At 43.5% G+C, this 19131-nt stretch overlaps 1 protein-coding gene across 3 annotated transcripts in view; it reads right to left on the reverse strand.

Annotated features, from left to right (window-relative positions):
• Positions 1-19131, reverse strand: part of Fyco1 (FYVE and coiled-coil domain autophagy adaptor 1) — an 88019-nt gene that overhangs the window by 36664 nt on the left and 32224 nt on the right. For all 3 annotated transcript variants that reach the window (XM_036193560.1, XM_036193562.1, XM_036193561.1), the window contains exons 5-11: positions 17899-18005; positions 16411-16554; positions 13702-13792; positions 10246-12612; positions 6221-6313; positions 5652-5770; positions 1957-2124 (exon numbers count right to left, since the gene is read on the reverse strand). In XM_036193560.1, coding sequence (XP_036049453.1) covers positions 1957-2124; positions 5652-5770; positions 6221-6313; positions 10246-12612; positions 13702-13792; positions 16411-16554; positions 17899-18005 — 3089 coding nt within the window. The remainder of the gene's footprint in view (positions 1-1956; positions 2125-5651; positions 5771-6220; positions 6314-10245; positions 12613-13701; positions 13793-16410; positions 16555-17898; positions 18006-19131) is intronic.

Below are 19131 nucleotides of genomic sequence, written 5' to 3' on the forward strand. Positions count from 1 at the left end.
CCAGCACTGATAAATCATTCAGGTATCTAACACTAAAAACAAATTATTACTAGAAGTAGTATGCTATCAAGTTAATAATGGGCATGCTATGAGTGTGCATGCAATAAGCAATTTGCCTGCATGTATGTCTGTGTACCATGTGTGTGTAGTGCCTGTGAAGTGTGAAGAGGGCATCTGATCCCCTGGGATTATAAAGATAGTTGTGAGCTGCCTTGTGGATGCTGAAAATTGAACCCAGGTCCTCTGGAAGTGGGTATTAGGAACAGAGATTGCTGGCTTTTTTCACAGATACCTAAATTGTAAGAAGACAGGCTGACACATCTTCTGGACCAGCTTGTTCTTCCAGCTAGTCCACAGCATCTGACCTCTATGTCCCTAGGAAGCCAGATACTCACACCCTCAAATGTGAGAATGCTACTTGGTTTCTCTACCACATTCCTCAAGAAAATACCTGGAATTCTAATGAGTGAGTAGGTCTAGGCATGGTATACTCATGACTACTACCACTACAAATGGAAGTGAATGAGATCTTATCTGCCTTGGGTTTTATCAAGTGTCTCTTGACACATTCATTTTTCAAGGTGTAGTTGTATAAGAGCTCTTGTCTTGGAAGTTGGGTGTGGCAGTATAAATTTTTTAATCCCAGAACTCAGGAGGCAGATAGACAGGTAGATTTCTGTGAGTTTGGGGCCAGATTTATCTACATAGGGAGTCTCAGGCTAGCCAAGGCTACATAGTAAGACCCTATCTTAACATAAAATACAGCAAAACAAAGCAAAAAGATTCCTTGTCTTGGAAAGTTTGATATGCAGTGTTCATAGATAAAGTAATATGTCTGAGTTTTGCTTCAAAGCAATCTAGAGGTGGGAATACTAAAATGGTCATGGGTTGATTCCTGTTGAGGCTGAATGATGCATAATTGTTACAACTTGAGTTTGAAATAACCCCTTATGTGTTTGATCTCTCCCTTCTCCTCCATCCCAAAGCTAGTGGTGCTATTTGAGGGGGCCATGGAACTTTTGGGATGGAAGGCATGGCTGGTGGAGGTGAGTTATTAACAGTCTCTACTTTCTCATCTGCTAAGACATGAAGTGTTACTACTGCCTTAAGTTCCTACTGCCATGGACTGAACCAATCCCACTGGCATGCCTTGCCTGCTAAGACTGACTGAAACTGTCTGGACTCCGAGCCAAAATAAATCTTTCCTCTCTTGTTGATTTTGTCAATATTTTGTCACAGAAAGAAAGGAGGGAAGGAAAGAAGAGAGGAAGGAATGGAGGTGGGAGAGAGGGAGGGAGGAAGGAAGGAAAGGAGGAAGGAAGGAAGGAAGGAAGGAAGGAAGGAAGGAAGGAAGGAAGGAAGGAAGGTACAGTTATAGTATTTTATTTTGCATTTTTAATTCCTTTAAGAAAAAGTTAAAGTTGTGAGTGACTTATAAGCATTTAACAACCAGGACATTTCACATAAAAAACTAGCTTCCCACATCTGTCTTAGGAAATAAGGCATCATAGCTCCTTTTGAGTGGCAAGAGTGTAACTTGCTGGGTCCCTCAGAGACCCTTCTAGTTTGGTTCCCACATAGACACTGCTGCTAGGTCCCTACAGGGAGCCCCAATCCTAGGAAAGTGGGACAGTACAAGAGGAGAGGGTTCCTTGGAGATGAGGAAATGACCAAAGTTCCTAAATGCCATTCTATTGTCATTCTTTGCCAGGCACCCAGAGTTTGAACATAATCCTGCATCCACACAAAAACCCAAACCACTGGTGCAATTAAGGAGATCCAGCCTTCAAGACTGCCAAAGCCTAGCTGGATCCTGCAGACATATGGCTCCCTAACAGCACACCATTGGGCAAAACTTGAGGAGAAGGGTCATTTCCATTGAACTGTCATTTTCAGAAATGTTTTTTTCTAAGAAAAGCCCATCCTAGTCAGAGTCCCCAACTGCCTCACACTCACCTGAGCAGCTCTATCAGCCGTTCCTCAAGGTATTTCTTGGTTCTGTTCAGGTCGTCTAGGTCTGCAAGCAACTTCTGGTCATTTCTTTCCCTGTTTGTTACCTCCTGGCAGAGTTTGTTGTAATATTCTTGGATTTTTGATGTGGCCTTTTCAAGTTCCTTCTGAGTTCTGGGAGAGGAGAAATAAATTTCCCTGGTTAGCTCTGATATTCAGCTTCTTGGAATCTCTGGGTTCTCCTGGTTTTAAAAGGTCCTGTTGGCCTTTCCCTCTCATGGTGAGGCATGACCTGCTCACTAACCAGTGAATTATGCATTATGCTACAATCTGAGACTCTTCCTACCTCCCCCTCAAACATGAAGGGGTATTCTGAGATGGCAGAGACATTCCAGGATGCTAACATATTTAGTGAGTGAGACATGACACTCCTGTAGGGATTTCTGACAAGAGTTGAGGTTGGCAGGAGACAGATGGGAAAAGGCTTATGGGGTGGTGTAGTGGATAGCCATCCCAGCATTGGCCTGGAAGTTCCCACCCCCAGTGAGGCTTCGGTAATGGTCACTCTCACAAGGCAGGGCAGAGGATGGAGTGAAAGACCAAGGATTGAGAGGAGGTCGCGCTCTCTTGGTTCCAGGACCCTGGACGCTGAAGGTAGACAGAGCAGAGTTCTCCAGAGAACACCACCGGACTGCACTATACCTTTGCCAGACCCTGCAACCTACCCCTTCATTTGTAAGTTACCCCACAAAATAAACCTCTCTTTTAACTATGTGGAGTGGCCTTAATAATTTTACCAATATCTGGCGCCCAACATGGGGCACGAACCCACGACCCTGAGATTAAGAGTCTCATGCTCTAGGCCTTAATAATTTCACCAATAGGGTGGTGATGGAAGAGGAGTAGAGGTGAAGAGTCAGGACATAAAAGAGAGGTGGGGTCTCTCAAAGGTGGTTATAAAGAAGGACCTGCTCTCAGGTGTCTTTAGGACTCTGCCTTGAGGAGGAGCAGGACCTTTAGTAGGTCTTCTACCCAATAAGTCCTCCAATCCCCCAAAATTCTGTCTTAGGCCCTGTGGAATCTTAGCATACAGCAGAGAGAGGGGGCTGGTGGAGTTGTCTGTCTGTCCAACCCCATGTATTCCACATGTAGTTTAACTATCCCCTTAGATGGCAATTTCTAAGGATGTTAAAAAATCCCCAAGACCCAGTAAGGTATTTGTAAGAACTCCATTAAACAGAGGTTCCATGAAAAGTCTACATTGTTTGCATGCTTTCCAGTCAAGTCTAATACATAGCTATCAGAGGTTATTTGTTATTCAATGTCCACAAAATGATTTTAGGGTATATAACACAAAACATCAAGCGAGGTCTAATCCTAGGCAGATGAATTGTGCAATTCTGAGCAGCTAAAACAAATCTTCTGAGATCTTCCACATGACCATTATTATAGCATTTTATTTTGTTTTTTGAAATAGGGTCTCACTATGTAGCTCTGGCTTGCTAGTGTAAACTTGATATTTATACTAGGCTGGCCTCAAACTCAAAGAAATCCACCTGCTTTTTGTTTCCCCAAATGCTGGGATTAAAAGCATGTACCACAGTAGAGCTGACCCTGTTGACAGGCCTGTAGGTAATTCCCCCTCCTGCCTCCTACCCTGTGAAAATGCATGGGAGATCTGGGACCACTCCTCCTCTGCCATATGGTGGAATGGGTAAGGAGAGAATACCTCCCTTCTCCCCCGGCCACCTGTGGTACTCAGCATTGTACCTCACCCATACACTACTGGTAGAGCTGACTCTTTTGGAGCGGGATGAGGTGAGGGGGTGTGGACAGGTGAGTTGGCCTGGACGGCATGAGAGCAGGAGAGCTGACACTTCCATCAGCCATGTGGAGGCATGGATGAGGGAAAGATATCCGCCATCACCCTTTGCTACCTAGCTCAGGGGCATGAGAGCTGGTCCTGCCCCTCACTGGCTGCAGCACATAAGGAGCAGGCCCTACAACTCACCTGGGGAATACACTAGAGCTGACCCTGGTAGGGGCGCAGGTGAGCCAGTTCTGTGGATGTCACAGCACCTGCCCCTCTCTCATATGCCATGTGGTAATGTGGATAGGGGAAATAGTGCCACCTGTAGCAGGTGAGAGAGCTGGCCAAGAGAACAGAAGAGTTGGTCCCATCTCTCACCAACTGCAACAATTGGGACATATAATCGGCCTAGGCAAAACAGTAGAGTTGGCCCTAGTGATGTGAGTGCAGGTGAGCAAGGCATGAGAGCAGGAGAACTGGCCCTACTGCCTGTTGCTTTGGGTGAACTAGCTGGGACAGTGCTGGAGCTGCCCTGGTGGTGAAAATGAGGGAAACCTAGTAAGTTGACCAACCCAGTGATCATGCAGGCCCAGAAACAGGGCTATGAATTAGCTTACCCCAACATCTACCTCATCTATGAACTGCTGGAGGGGCTGGATCTGCAGATCCAAAGCTATAGGATCCTCATGACACAAGACAACAACAGCATATCTAGGTAGAGTCCCAGTGAGGGCCCAGTATCTATAGAGTAGTAGAAGCCAGAGGCCTTGAGCCAGACTAATGATCCACTGCAAAGAACACTTACATGTAAAGATGTATGGACTAATGGGTATACTGTGTGACTCACTGGGCCACACTACAGCTTCCACACCAAAAGTTTTTCTTTTCCTTCTTCTTCTTCTTTTTCTTTTTTGTTTTGAAGCTATACTTTTACATTTTTTGGGGGGGGGGCAGGAGTCACAAGGGCAGAAAACGGAGGTGAGGGAATGGGGAGATGAGTGAGATTGGATGCATGATGTAAAATCCACAAAGAATCAATAAAGTTTTAAAAAATATGCCAGCATACCTGGCTTTCATTCTTACAGCATTTAAAAATACCAGTTCAAATGTGTCCTCTGTTTAAATCACATGATCAAGCCTGTCACTGGGCTTCTTCACTGAATCCAAACCTAAGCAGGAAGGCAGGTAACAGGAGAAAAGGCATGGGTACAGGCTCAGGACAATCTGATATATTTACTTTTGCTGGCGGCACCCGAGGGATCCTCTCCTTGATCAACTGTTCTTAGCAGGCCCTAGCTACACCATCTTGGCCCCATCTCCAGAAGCAGGCTCAGGTTCACAACTCCACATGTCCTCAAACTGAGAGTGATAAACTAACTGAGAAGAAACTAAATCCTCTCACAGGACTGTTAGGAAGATGAAATAGGTAATTATAGGTTAAACATCCCTAATTTGAAAATCTGAAATCCAAACTGCTCTGAAATATGAAAACAATGCCCTTTTGCTCCCAAGCCTTTCAGCTAAAGATGCTCAGTCTGCACAAGCAGCATTTAGAACAAGCCACACTGCAAGCAGGACTCAGTGCTTATTGTTATTCCCATTATTCTCATGCTCTAACTGTGCCTGCTTTCAGTTTTTTGGAAACATGCAGTTAGTGTGTACCTTGCTGGAGATAAAAAGCTGCAGCAGATGAAAGGCACATTGCCTCCTGTGAACTATGGCAGGAAGATAGCTGACTTTTCTGTGGTAAGCTTCTGGCCCCTGTGCTTTCCACTGGCATGACTTTTGCACGATTTCCCCATCTAGTACAAGTGGCTGACTTTCTAAAATGAATTCACCTACCTACTCCCTGAAGATCACCAGTGGCTGTGTGGGTGACCCAGTGACTGACCTTTCTAGGCTTATTCGAAGAGTAGTGCTTTCTTCGTCTTTGTGCTGCAAAGTGGCCTGGCACTCTGCAAGGTGGCTGCTGGTACAGTTTAGTTTCTCCTCCATGGCTGCCTTGGTGACCTGGTATAAGATAGGCAAGAGAAGACACAAAACTTACAAAGCTTACCCTCCATGGAAGAAGAGACTGGTATGCTATTCACACTTCCTGACAGGGCCACTTGTAAGGGGAAGGTTTTGTGCTCATGAGGTCAGAAACCTGTGTTCTCTATGTGTGGGGTATGATCTGCTCTTCAGTGGGGTGCTAGAGGGCAATGGCATAGAGTGAGGTTATCAGTGGGACCAGTGTTACTTCACTGGCACTAGAGAATGTCAACAGAAGTGACTAAGAACAATTTCCTTTTAGCCCAAAGTCTAGGGAGGGAAAAAGAGTCATGACATAGACTTGGGATATTGTCTGAATCAATGACAGTCTCAGTTTGAGAACTGGCATCATTTTGAGGAGCATCTGACAACAATGTAGTAAAAGCACACCAGATTCCCTTTCCTTGATAGCAACCCTGCCAGGCCTACCTTCAGTTCCTGCACAGCCTCCTGAGTCATTTGCAGCTGCTGGCTTTGCTCTTCTAGTTGGGCCTTGAGGCGCCCACACTCTTCATTGGCTGTCTGGAAAGAATGAGAAAGACATCATGCTGTGGGATAATGCTCTTGTACACTGTAAAGATTTGTCACTTGAATTAGTTTAATAAAATGCTGACTGGCAAGTAGCCAGGCAGGAAGTATAGGCAGGGTGTCCAGACTAGGGGAATTCTGGGAAGAGGAAGGGTGGAGTCAGGAGTCACCAGCCAGACACAGAGGAAGTAAGATGAGAATGTTGCATTGAGAAAAGGTACCAAGTCACATGGCTAAACATAGATAAGAATTATGGGTTAAGTTGAAGAGCTAGTTAGTAATAAGCCTGAGCTACAGCTGTGCATTTATAAGTAACAATAAGCCTCAGAGTCAATTACTGAAGAAGCAGCTGCCAGGTATTTGGAAACAGGCAGGTGAGAGAGAAACTTCTGCCTACATATGGCTCACAAGAATTTCCACATAAAACCTGAGAAAGCTTAAAAAAGGATTCTAAGCACATAAAAACAGAGTCAAACTCAGCTTCTTGGTAAATGCTTTTTCTCTGGTGGGATCTGTTTGCTGGTGGTGAGCAGAGGCATGGCTCCTTTAAGAGATGGCTTCCTGACTCCGTGTTAGCGCCATAAACTGCACAGCTCTTTTAGAGGCCCTGCTGCCAAACTTATATGGTATTTATGAGCAGCTGGCGGCATGCTACTCAGTGGTGGTGATGTGGACCTAAAACCTCCCCAGTGTTGGGGGCGATACATGTGTGTGGCTCCTGCCAGTACCTCTGCCATAAAGCTAGATTCTCAGGAAGCCAAGGGATGGGGTGGAGCCTGCCACTTTAGTCCCAGTCAAGCCTGCTTAGCAGGTTAAATGCTCATGTCAACAGAAAAAGGCAGAGATATGAAGTAAAGATAGAATCAGCCAAAATAAAAACAAAAAAAAACCCAAAAAACAAAAACAAAAAACCAAAAAAAACCCCAAAACCAAAACAAAAAAACAACAACTTCTAAACAGTTCACAGTTTAAAATATGCATAAGCTTGGGAGAGAAAAGAGAAGGTATAGACAGTCATAAAAAAGAAATATATAGTTTTAAAATAATAAAGTCTTTAAAAAGGAAATAGAGTAATTAAAAAAGCCACACAAAGATGGAAAATACACAGAGAGTCTGGATACTGCATATTATTGTATTGTCTTTGATTGTTTGACAGCTGAGGAAGGAACAGCTGCTAAGAGACATTTGATTATAAATGCTGCTGGATTAATCCAACCTATATATTTTGAAAATGTCTTGACTTCAAAATTTAAGTCTAGAGATATGTTACTTTGGAGAAGAGGTTCAGCTCTTATTTCCACAGGAAATGAGAAGCTGTGGATTCATTCTGTGTTTAAAAAAAAATCAGATTTGGTCAAGGAAGACCCCTGAAAAAAATCTCCAATGGGAACAGATGGCCCAGATGATCCAACCTTTTGGAGTGCCTCTGTTGCAGTTTCCTCTGAGTTCTGCATCCAGAAAGGCTTCAAGGTAGCTGGCTGAGATGATCCAGCCTCAAAGACTACTCCACCTAAGACTTAACCATTACCCTAAATTTTCTCAGGGTTCCCCAGAGATTACCAGCAACCCTCAAGCAGCAGGAAATAGTCTAGAGAACTACACCGAAACTCTCAAAAATAAATTATGAATGTTTGTCATCATTTAGGGGGGTTGGTTATAAGTAGTTATAGGTAATGGTCAGGAAAAAAGCTAAACAAAGATTAGATTCAGGGATCTTGTTCTGAAAAGAAGAGACGGGATACAGAAATGATAGGATAAAAGGGTAGAACTTTAATCCAAAAAAACAATTATTGCCAGGCAGTGGTGGTGCATACCTTTAATCCCAGCATTTGGGAGGCAGAGCCAGGTAGATCTCTGTAAGTTCAAGGCTAGCCTGGGCTACAGATTGAGTTCCAGGAAAGGCTCAAAACTACACAGAGAAACCCTTGTCTCAAAAAAACCAAAAAAAAAAAAAAAAAGAACTTAGACTTTTCTTGACAGTGAGACACATCTACTCCTAGCAGCACCAATTACTTCAAAGAGGATGATGGGCATCGAAGAAACTCCATATGGAGTTTGTTTTCTTTATGGCAAAGCTAGTCATGTAGGCAAAAAAAAGTGCCCTTGCCTCAACTGCTGACAATATGTTGTACAAATTGGACAAGCAGGACACAAAAGAAAGTCACTGCAGAGCTTTGCCAAGACAAAGTGAGACAGTCCTTCAAAAATCCTGCTTCAAAGATAAGGCTGTCAGATATGCTAGGCCTGTAGGCTGAAGATGGATGCTCCAATGTTACAAAGAAACTTTGGGTGACTGTCCAGGCAGATGTCCCTGTCACTAGGTAACATTACATCCTTCTGGGGTCTTTGATGAGTTGAAGACTAAATAGTTATAACTATTGTTTTCCTTAGTTATAATAAAAAGTAAATTAGATACAAAACTTTACACTCACCAAGATAAGATAGATAATTAAGTATTTTCTTGAATTTTGTCAAATGCAAATGGATTGGATATTGTTACTATAATTCTTACTTAATAACTTTTTGTACTACATTAAGGTTAAGACTTTCCTTTTTAATTAGACAAAAAAGGGAAAATGCTGTGGGATAATGCTCTTGTACACTGTAAAGATTTGTCACACAAACTGCTTTAATAAAACACTGTTTAGACATTAGCCAGGCAGGAAGTACAGGTGGGGTGACCAGACTAGGAGAATTCTGGGAGGAAGAAGGGCAGACACAGAGGAAGCAAGATGAGAATGTCACACTAAGAAAAGGTACCAAGCCATGTGGTTACATATAGATAAGAATTATGGGTTAATTTAAGTGTAAGAGATAGATAGTAATAAGCCTGAGCTACTGGCCAAGCATTTATGAATAATAAAAAGCCTCAGAGTCAATTATTTAAGAAGCAGCTGCCGGGTGGGAGAGAAACTTCCACCTACAGCATCATAAGAGAGAGGTTCTTACTCTGAGACTCTTTCACCTTTATCACCCAAATGTTTTCCAGAAACACAACTGCACTGTTTCCCAAAGTGGCTCTTCAATAAGCTTCTTCTCTACTGGTAACAAAATACTTGAAAGTTTACAAGGGAAAGAGTCTCAGCTTGTTCCTCAAACAGAATTAATTTATAAAAGTGAAAAAAGTGGCCCATCAGCCCCATGTGGCTTCATGGGGTGTGAAGGTACTCTTAGGAAAGGGCAGGGAAGAGTGCAGAGTGGCCTGAGAGCACAGAGGCCTAGGTTCAGGCCCACTAGGATACACACTGGAAATCAAAGTACTGTGGCTACTTGTCCATGTTCTTATCTACCATTCTTTAGCCCCTTTTCTTCATGCAGTATCAAAGACTCATGGTCTACTGGGTCTCAGATTTGTTTGCTTTAAGGGCCTTGTTTTTCTAAACTGAACCAGTTCCATACACTCTGTTAGCCCTCAGAATAGTATCCGCAGAAAGTGATTATTTAGTAAGATGTCATAGACTGATAACCCTATGAAGGATGGGCTCCAAAAGATAAGGCAGGGCTTCGAGGCTGAAACTTATGTGTGGAAGGGGCTATACACAAACACACAAAAGGGAAAGCAGCAGGAGGGTGTGTGTACTCTTTGAGCTGTTGCTGACTGCTACCTTGTGGGGATATGGAAATGGGCTATTAGATCTGAGAATTCAAACAAAGTCACAAAACTGAATTTGTGTACATCTGTTCTGTCATTGTTGGATACAAATTTTAAAAAAGTTCTGTGTGGGTCAACATCTGCCATGGCCAAATTGGAGGCTCCTAAGTGAAGTCATTACTCTCCAATGCTCTGCCTGATGTGTTTCTGCAAAGAAATGTGAGCTACCAAAGTTGAATGGAACCAGGACGTTCTCTGGACATTCTCAGCTTTTTCTTGCTGCAGGGCCATCTAATTGTGGAGCCACCAGGTATACCTTGAGAGACGGGCTTACCTTCAATCTGTTCTGGTGATCCATGATCTCAGCACTTAACTGGAACTTGAGGGCATCTCGCTCCTGGTGTGCAGCCTCTTGGAGGCTCTGAGTCAGCTGCTCAGCCTGAGCCAGCTGTGCCTGTAGACCAGAGAATGAACTAGCTGCTTCTTCAGCTGCCTTTAGCTTTTCCTGCAAGCTCTCCTTCTCTTGCTGTAGTCCCATCACTTGAAGTTCCAAGCCCTTTTGTTCTTGTAGTGCTGCCTCTTTGGAGTCCTGGAGCTCCTGGGTCAAGCTGGCCAGGGCCCCTTCCATCCGATCCTTCTCAGCTGTCAGGGCACAGACCTGTATGCCAAGCTCAGCTGTGTCTGTGTTGGCTCGGTGCAGCTGGTCCTGTAACTCTGCATGCTCCAGGTGGGCTCCCTCAGAGCTGCACCTCACCTGTGACAGCTCTGCCTGCAGGGCTCGTAGCTCTTGCTCCTGCTTCTGGGCCTTGTAGATGCTCTCCTCCTGCAGTATCCCTTCTCGCTCTGAGCACTGTAGCAGTTCCTGAACATGGGCCCTATTGAGGGCTTCATTCTGCTCTTTCAGTTGTTGCACCAGGGTCTTGTGCTCCTTCAGGACTGCCTCAGCCACACCCAGCTGGCTCTGTAACTTGTCTCGGTCACCTAAGGCCACTTGGAGCTTGGCCTGGAGGTCCACCACCTCATTCTGTAACCGCTGGGCCTCTCCCTGGTGAACTTCTAGCTGTGCTTGAGACAGGGCCAGTTGGGCTGTGTTGAGTTGGGGTAGGCTGAGTCCCTGGTGGCCTTTTTCTGCAGAGAGTGCCTCAATCAGCTGAATCTGCTGCTGGCACTGGTTCTCAAGAGCCCTGAGCTCCTGGTCTTGAGCCTCTGTCCGAAGCCGGCACTGATCTGCCTCTTCCTGCAGCCGCCGGCACTCACCCTCCTTACTCTGCAGGGCAGCCTCCTTCTCTGCCACCTGGGCCTTCATAGTCTCTTTGGCTTTCCTCACAGCCAAGAGGCTTGCTTCCATTTGGTCTCCCAGGTGCCGGATGCTGGCCTGCTCAGCTTCCAGGGAGGCTAAGGAACCCTGGATGGCTGTCTCTCGCTGCTGCAGTGCCTTGTAATCTGTTTGCAAGGCTTGAAGTTTTCCTTCTAGGAGCTGGTTGCGCACAGCCATGTTCTGCAGCTCCTTCTGTAGCTCCTGGTTGACCTTTTGCAATTCCTCCTGATCTCCCCCTGGCACTGTGGTATTGTTTAGCTGTTCTTCCTGGAGGTATTGCTGCTTCTCTTCTGGCATCTCCCCAGTCTGTGGTGGGACAGAGCTTAGGAAGGCCAGAGCCTCCCTGTTCTTGTTGGCCCCATGCACCTCAGCTAGCTGCTCTAGTGTGCTCACTTTCTGGCTGAGATGGTCTCTGTCCTGCATAAGGTGCTTCTTCTGCTCCTCCAGGTCACTCACAAGCTGACTCACCTGTGCTAATTGGGTCTCTAGAAGCTGTAGGTGCCATGTTAGAGACTTGGCCTCCTGTTCTAGCAGCTGCTTTTCTTCTCGATGCTGCTTTTCCTGCTGCCTAGCTTCTGCCAGCTCCTCTTCCACAGAGCTCAAGTGGCCCAGGGATTCCTGTAGCTGTCGCCGGAGCTGCGCTGACTCTTGCTTCTTCCCAGCTAGCTCTTCCTGAAGTGGGGCCACATCCTTCACTAAGTTCTCTAGGCCAGCCCGGGCCTCCTCCTTCAGCTCTAGTTCCTTGGCCAGCTGCTCTAGCTTAATACTCTGCTGCTTATTTAGTTCCTGGGCCTTGGTGTTTTCTCCTTCTAGGACTTCAAGTTTTCCCTTCAGTTCCTGGAACTTCAGGGTCATGTCGGCAGGAACTGGCTCTTGATGAAACTTTGTGTCCAGAGCTGGATTTGCTGCTTTCTCAGTCCTGGCTAGGCAATCTGAAAGGCTGGCTAGAAGCTGGCTATTCCTACCCAGAGAGTTTCTCACAGCCTCAAGCTCCTGTGCCATGGTCTCAAGCTGCAGGGCTAAGTGGCTGTTCTCTTTCTTGTCTACATTCAGCTCCAAGGCCTGCAGACATGTCTGTAGCTTCTTTACTGTAGCCACAGTGACTTCCCTCTGCTTCTGGAGCTCTGCCACTAGGCTCATGAGGCCAATGCTATCCTCCACTGTAGGGTACCCCTTCTCCTTTTCTACCTGAAGCTGCTCCCCTTGCCTGCTGATCATCACTCGAAGTGCTTGGTTCTCTCTGTCTAGCTGCTGCACATGTTCTTGTAGCTGTTTCTCCCGAACCTCCAACTGGTCCAGCTCTAGCCGCATCTCATCAAAACTTTCTAGTGCTTCATTATTTAGAGAACTGTTTAGGTCAAAACTGGAGGCCATCTCTTGAGTCTAAGGGGAAGTAAAGGACAGGAGGCTTTTTAGAATGAAGCTGCCCAACTATTTGGATAGGTTTTTATATTCAATGAAAACAGAAGTAAAAATAAAGGGATTACCTAACCTAAGGTAAGCTTTTAGAGCCATTCCAAAGACTAGAACTCTTATGTTCAAAGCATCTGCCACAAGGTTTGAGCACATTCAGGGTTCCACAAACCCCACTGGTAAGCAGACTCACATCTCTATCCAGCCTCTATCAGCTTTATGAGTTTAAAGGACATTGGTTCTTAGAAAATCTAAACTCAGTTACACTGAAATTATGGTTAACCCACTGTATTATACCCATAGCACCATAGCATGACAAAAATCACAAAAATGAGGTCAAAGAGCAGTTCTTTCTTTCTATCTATCTATCTATCTATCTATCTATCTATCTATCTATCTATCTATCTATCTATTTTAGAGAGTGTTTCTCTGTGTAACAGCCCTGGCTGTCCTGGAACTCAATATGTAGATCAGTCTGGCCTCATAGAGCTCTGCCTGCCTCTGCCTCCTGAGTGCTGTGATTAAAGGCATGCACCACCATGCCCAGCTCATCTTTTCTATTTTGAATGCTCTTTATACATAATGAGCATTTTTGTACTGCAAATAAATTTCTATTATACAGTTATAATAGGTTCATATTTTCAGTACTTCCTGATCCCTTGTTCTTAAGCACCCTTTCACTTACTCCTCCACTTAGGACCAGGATGATTTCATTACCTCCTCTTAAGAAGAAAGCATTGAAGCTTCTAAGTTAAGTGATTTCCCCTTAGTTGAATACTGGTAGGTGGCAGGGTCAATTCTAACCTCAGTTCTAACCTATATCTTGTAAGATACTTTACAAGTATACTTTACAATATTTTAAGAGTTCAGTTTTAAAAGGATCTAAATTTTATCTGGCTGTAAAAATCTGAATTCCAGGACATAGAGGATATAGTTTGAGGGGTTATATCATTCTGCTTAAAACAACAAGTATTTGAAAGGATTATCTTTGAATTGCTAGGAAAAAGACATACCCTGGCCACCCTAACAGTCTGCTAACTCCAGCCTTCCTGACATTACCTGCAAGTAGTTGCTCACTAAACTGCTCATGCTGGAACTTCGGCTGGGGGGTTTCCACATGTAAGCAGAAGAGCTGGTGGCCAGTGTCCTCCTGTGGGGCCATAGAACAGACACACTTGTATTCAGATAAGAAAACAAACTCAAGTATGTACACACACACACACACACACACACACACACACACACACACACACAGGCAGTGGTGCTGACAGTTACTAGGCAACCAGGATATGGTCTGTATATCATTTGAATATGTCTACTAAAGGGTTCATATGTTGGTCCTTAGAATGGTGGTACTGAGAAATGGTGGAACCTTTAAAAAGTGTGGCCAATATAAGCCTTTAGATCAAGTGGGTATATGCTGTTTGAAGGTACTATGGTACTCTAACCTCTGCTTTACTATTTGGGACTATTTGTGTGATCTCTTACTTCTTCATAAAATACACCCCATCTCCTCTCCACATGCTCTAAAATGATAGTCAAGGGGATCCCTTGCCAGAGCCTGGGCCATCAGGCCTTCAGCCTCTAAAACTGTGAACTAAACAAGCCACTCTTTTTTTTTCCTCCTAAAAGGAAGACTTTCAGATTCTTTCTTTAAATTTAAAAATTTATTTTTATGTGTGGTATACGTGTGAGGGGGAAGCCAGAGGAGGCCAGACCATATTCTTTGAAGCTGGAGTGGTTGTGAGCTGCCTGACATGGGTTCTGGGATTTGAATGTGGGTCTTCTGGAAAAGTAAGAAGGATTCTTAATTGCTGAGCCATGTTCTCAGACTAGAAATGTCTTTTCTTTATAAAGCTAGTCTGCTTTGGGTTTTGCATTACAGTAAACAATGGATGAATGCATAAGTACTCTTTCCTTAATGAAACATAAAGAGGAAAACACAACACTTCTCTACAAAGAGCAGATCTCCATGGGCTTGTGCCAGGTTCTCCATTGCTGTAGTTTAAACATCATGGCGTGGGGGTAGAGATGGCCTAGCAGTTAAGAAAGCTTGTTATACTGGCTTTTGCATTCCAGCAGCACCTATGAAACAAACCAGGTATCCCAGACACCCTTGAAATCCCATTTCCAAGAGAGGTAAAGACAGGGAGATCACTGGGGTTTTCTGGCTTCTAGCTTACAGGAGAAAACTCAGCTTCAGGGAGATACCTTGCCTCGAAAGAATAGAGTAATAGAGTGCTGTCCTCCTCTGACATCTATGCACATGCACATACACACATATGCATGCACTCACATATATACACATATAAACAACTGAATCTAAATGCTTTCTCCCACTATCCAAAACAAACACACACACACACACACACACACACACACACACACACACACACACACACAAAAAAAAAAAAAAAAAAAAAAAAAAAAAACACCCCAGTAGATACATATTCTAATTTTTGGTTGTTTCTTTGAGTTTTAGGTGCCTGTCACAGACTATTGGCCAATGAGGGAAAAGCAACATCAAAGCTAGTTTTTAAAAAAGTCTCACTGTGATGAGAGGTTCATCTACAATGTGGCTAAAGACGTGATTGCACTTCATGTGGACATACTGGACAGGGCAACCATATACAAAGTCTCCTTTATGGAAGTCAGTTTTACTGGATGGTGTGGGTCTGAAATAGAGAGGCTTATATGATAACTCTCAATTCACAGGAACACTGTAATCTAATCTCACTTTTACTCTACCAGAATCAACCTATAGTTATTGAACTGTCAAACCTATTAGTCTTCTCAACCTAGCAAGGACCTTAGTCAAGAGTGCTGCACAACCACACATGTGTGTGTGGTGTGAGAATGGAGGAAGGAAACTCTTGGTACATTATCACTGTGGAAAGGTAGAACAAGCCTAACTCCACCAGAGGGTGTCACACCTGGTTATGGTTACTCATGCAGTAGAATATTCTACACTGTGGATGTGCTAAATATTTTGGCTTGTGAAATAAATAGTCTATATCACAACTACTCCTGCATGAAATCTGTCATAGAATACAAAAAGAGATGGACAAAGTTGCTTCACTTATTGCTATGGTTTGCTTCTATCCTACAGCCATAGAACCACAAGTATAAACACAAGTAAAACTAAACAATATGAAATGAAAAAGGCAAGTATGAAATAATAGCTTTTTCATGATTCATTGTGTGTAACATTTTGAAAAAAATTTTATATATATATATATATATATATATACACATTATCATAAAGTATTTATGGTTACATATACATATAATGAAAAAAAAGCCTTGCTATTGACATGCCTCAACCATGGTGCTGTGTTTACTTCTGGAAAGGAAGAAGAAAAAGACAGCAGAAAGGTGGGGCTTTAGTTAGATCTACAGTATTTTATTTCTTAAAAAAAAAAGAATGTATCATATAGAAGAAAGAAACCCTACAAGTATTAGCCCGAAAGGTCTCCCACTGTACAAATATGAGTAAGTTAAGGTCATAAATAACTGCAGAATATAATCTACCAAACAACAACAAAACAATCCCCTCAAAACAAAAACAAAAACCCACCACCAACAACCCTCTCACCAGGGTCAATACTGAGATAAGTGAATAAATAAATGGGGAAGGCAGAAAAAATAATGTGAAGCTATATATAATTTCCTGAGCAAGCAAAATGGCTAGGCAGATGGGTAGCTGTCTTCAAAACATTGAACATCTCTTTCCTTCACTTTTTAAAAAAAAGCAGTTCCCCAAAGTACCTGGCAAATGTCGGCCAGGCGGCATCCAGGTCGTAGCCCCTTGATGCTAGATCAAACTGAACCTCAGTCAGCTCATATAGTTGTCCCACAATGTCAGAGCTCAGCTTTGGCTTCAGAAAGGGGCTTCTTGCATAATACCAGTCACTGCAGAAAACATACACTTATGTGAATCGAGGAAAAACAAGAATAAGCAAACAATGAATCTACTCAAGACTGTCCAGTGTGGTTCTGCCTCATCAAATCCAGTTACTCATGTTACTAAATCAAAAAACAAGCAAACCATTTTATCTTTCACTGCTGGACCATGGGTTCTCAAATAAGCTTTCTTTGCTTCAAAGAAACTCTGGCAATGATCTGGATATTTATTATTTATATAATATCTCTTTTCCTCCAAAGAATTTGAGATACTTAAATCTTAGTGACTTGCCAAGAAAGGGCAACTGTAGGAGACTGGGCAGTTCCTTAGGAGAAAATAATCTCAGCTTTTATTCCTTTCACAGAATCCAACAAGGCACACTGGGCTCACTTTTAACTTCTGTTCAGACATTAAAAGCCAAGGAACAAATGTCTATCCAGAAATGTTATATACACACTGTTACTGTAGTTTATCCATTTCACATGAAGCAATAAGAAGTTAAAAAGATAGTACAGTTGTGTTTAAAGAATTACTCGGCTCATATTTGTGGTCTATGATGCTGAACTGTTTACTGCAGTCTTTACCAAATACCTACAACAATATACTCTTCAAATCAAATGTGCAAATGTTTTTAACTCATAAGCCTGTCACATGTGTTAGAATGTAAATCAGCCTTAAAAGTGACAAAATAAAGATAAACATCTGCCTGTTATTTTTTATTTCAAAAGTCCTTTCTTTCATGAACTCAAATACCTAGGGAGAGGCAGGGCAGAAATAGAAAAAGAATGCTGGGCAATCCAATGAGGTTCAGCTGGTGGGCCCCAGATCTGCAGCTCCTAATCTGATGCTCCCTTATCTTCACTCACTCATGCCCACCTCTCTCCTTCCCTGTGTCCTAGTGAGGCTGTAGCATTTAGAAGATACAAAGGCTGACATATGGGCAACCTGGATTCACAGTGGTTGCCCTTCAGTCTCCAAGGAGCCATGATATGCTTGCTGATGGGTACTGGTTCTGTGGCAGGTGGGGGCCCAGGCTGAGTAAAGGAGAACCACACAGGCAATTCTTCTGGGAAGCAAAGGAACACTGGCTCCAATGAGCCACCACTCATCAGGGAAAGACACATGGCATCAGGAATTAAGAGATCTGGCTCAGCTCTAGTATCATAGTTGAGCACATGATAGAACTAGAGAAAAGCAGCATTCCCCCTCTTTACCACGTTTACCCTATGTGCTCAAAGACTGGTAGGAAGTACAATGAATAATGGCTGTAAAAGAAACTGAAGGCACTGCCACTGACATTCTGGTTTGGCTGACAGTGGTATGGGATTAAGCCTAGCTAGTCTTGCAATTACCTGGTCACTTTAGTGTTCATGAAGCACTGCTGCAAAGTGTCTGCCAACCTCTGGTGTACCAAAGAGTAGCGAATGAAAGCTCTGCCTTTTCCCAGAGATGTTCGGAGCTGAAAACAAAGATTACATCGAGATAAACACCTGCCTCATGGAGGATTAGCAAAGGCCACATATAGGACAGAACATGCCATCCGACCCTACTCTGACACTGGCAGCCCTTATACCCATCAAAGGACACAAAACATCTGGTACTGTCACTCTAGAGTGAAACCTGAAGTGGGTGGGCTTATCTAAGGCCTCTATCTGAGAACACTCTGCAAACATGAGAAGAAAGATATAAGAATGAGAATCAAACACCTGTACATTGAATGGAGTAACTCTTGATCTTCTTCCTACTAGAATCTCTGAGTCAGACAGGAAACTCCTTGATTTAATCTGGAGTAAAGTGTGAAACCTGGAGGTAACTGAATGGCTTCTCACATAGAAGCTACAGGAAGAAGGGATAGTAAACTTGGTTGGTGCTGGGCCCAAGGTACTAGGGGGTAAGGGAGAGAGAGGCCTCAGTGGCTTTGTTGGAACATGTGTAGAAAAGGGAAAAGTAGAAAGAGTGGAGTTGTATAAGTGGAGCTGTGCAAAGGTTTTGCCAGATGTATAACAGTCTCCTTTGTCTCCATAAAACCATCAACCCCCCATGTATTTGTTCATGCTTTCTTAATTGGGCTGTTTTCTTTTCAGATAAGCGAACTCATTGCATTTAGTCAATGTGCTTGGATGAGAATAGGGCTTTCCAGGAAATCTTGTCACCGGGAAGTAAATGTCATAGAAAAGCCCAGGTGTCTACAACTCTACAATGATGATGATGACAAAACCATTTAAAAACATAAAGGGATCCATCTCAGGTTTAGTCACTTACAGCATACTTACAGTAAGCTGGATAGATTCTGTAATGAGGCTGCAATACAGGGCCTTACTAGCTGTGGGCACATGGCAGCCAAGACAAGTGGATTAAAGGGAACTGCAATAGAGGACACTTAAGACTGGTTTGAAAATTAAGATTCATAATCTTAATATATTAGTCCCAGAAGCAGTCAGGCATTCAACACACACTTAATCTACCCTCGGTATCTACTGGCACAAGCTCTGGATCTGAGTAGAGTAGGCAGGGCCAACACTCTCTTACCCCCTTAAAGGTCAGAATATGGTAGGAGAGGGATGACAGTAGTTTTGTCAAAAAAG

This window comes from Onychomys torridus, chromosome 7 (assembly GCF_903995425.1).
Source record: "Onychomys torridus chromosome 7, mOncTor1.1, whole genome shotgun sequence".
Lineage (NCBI taxonomy): Eukaryota > Metazoa > Chordata > Mammalia > Rodentia > Cricetidae > Onychomys > Onychomys torridus.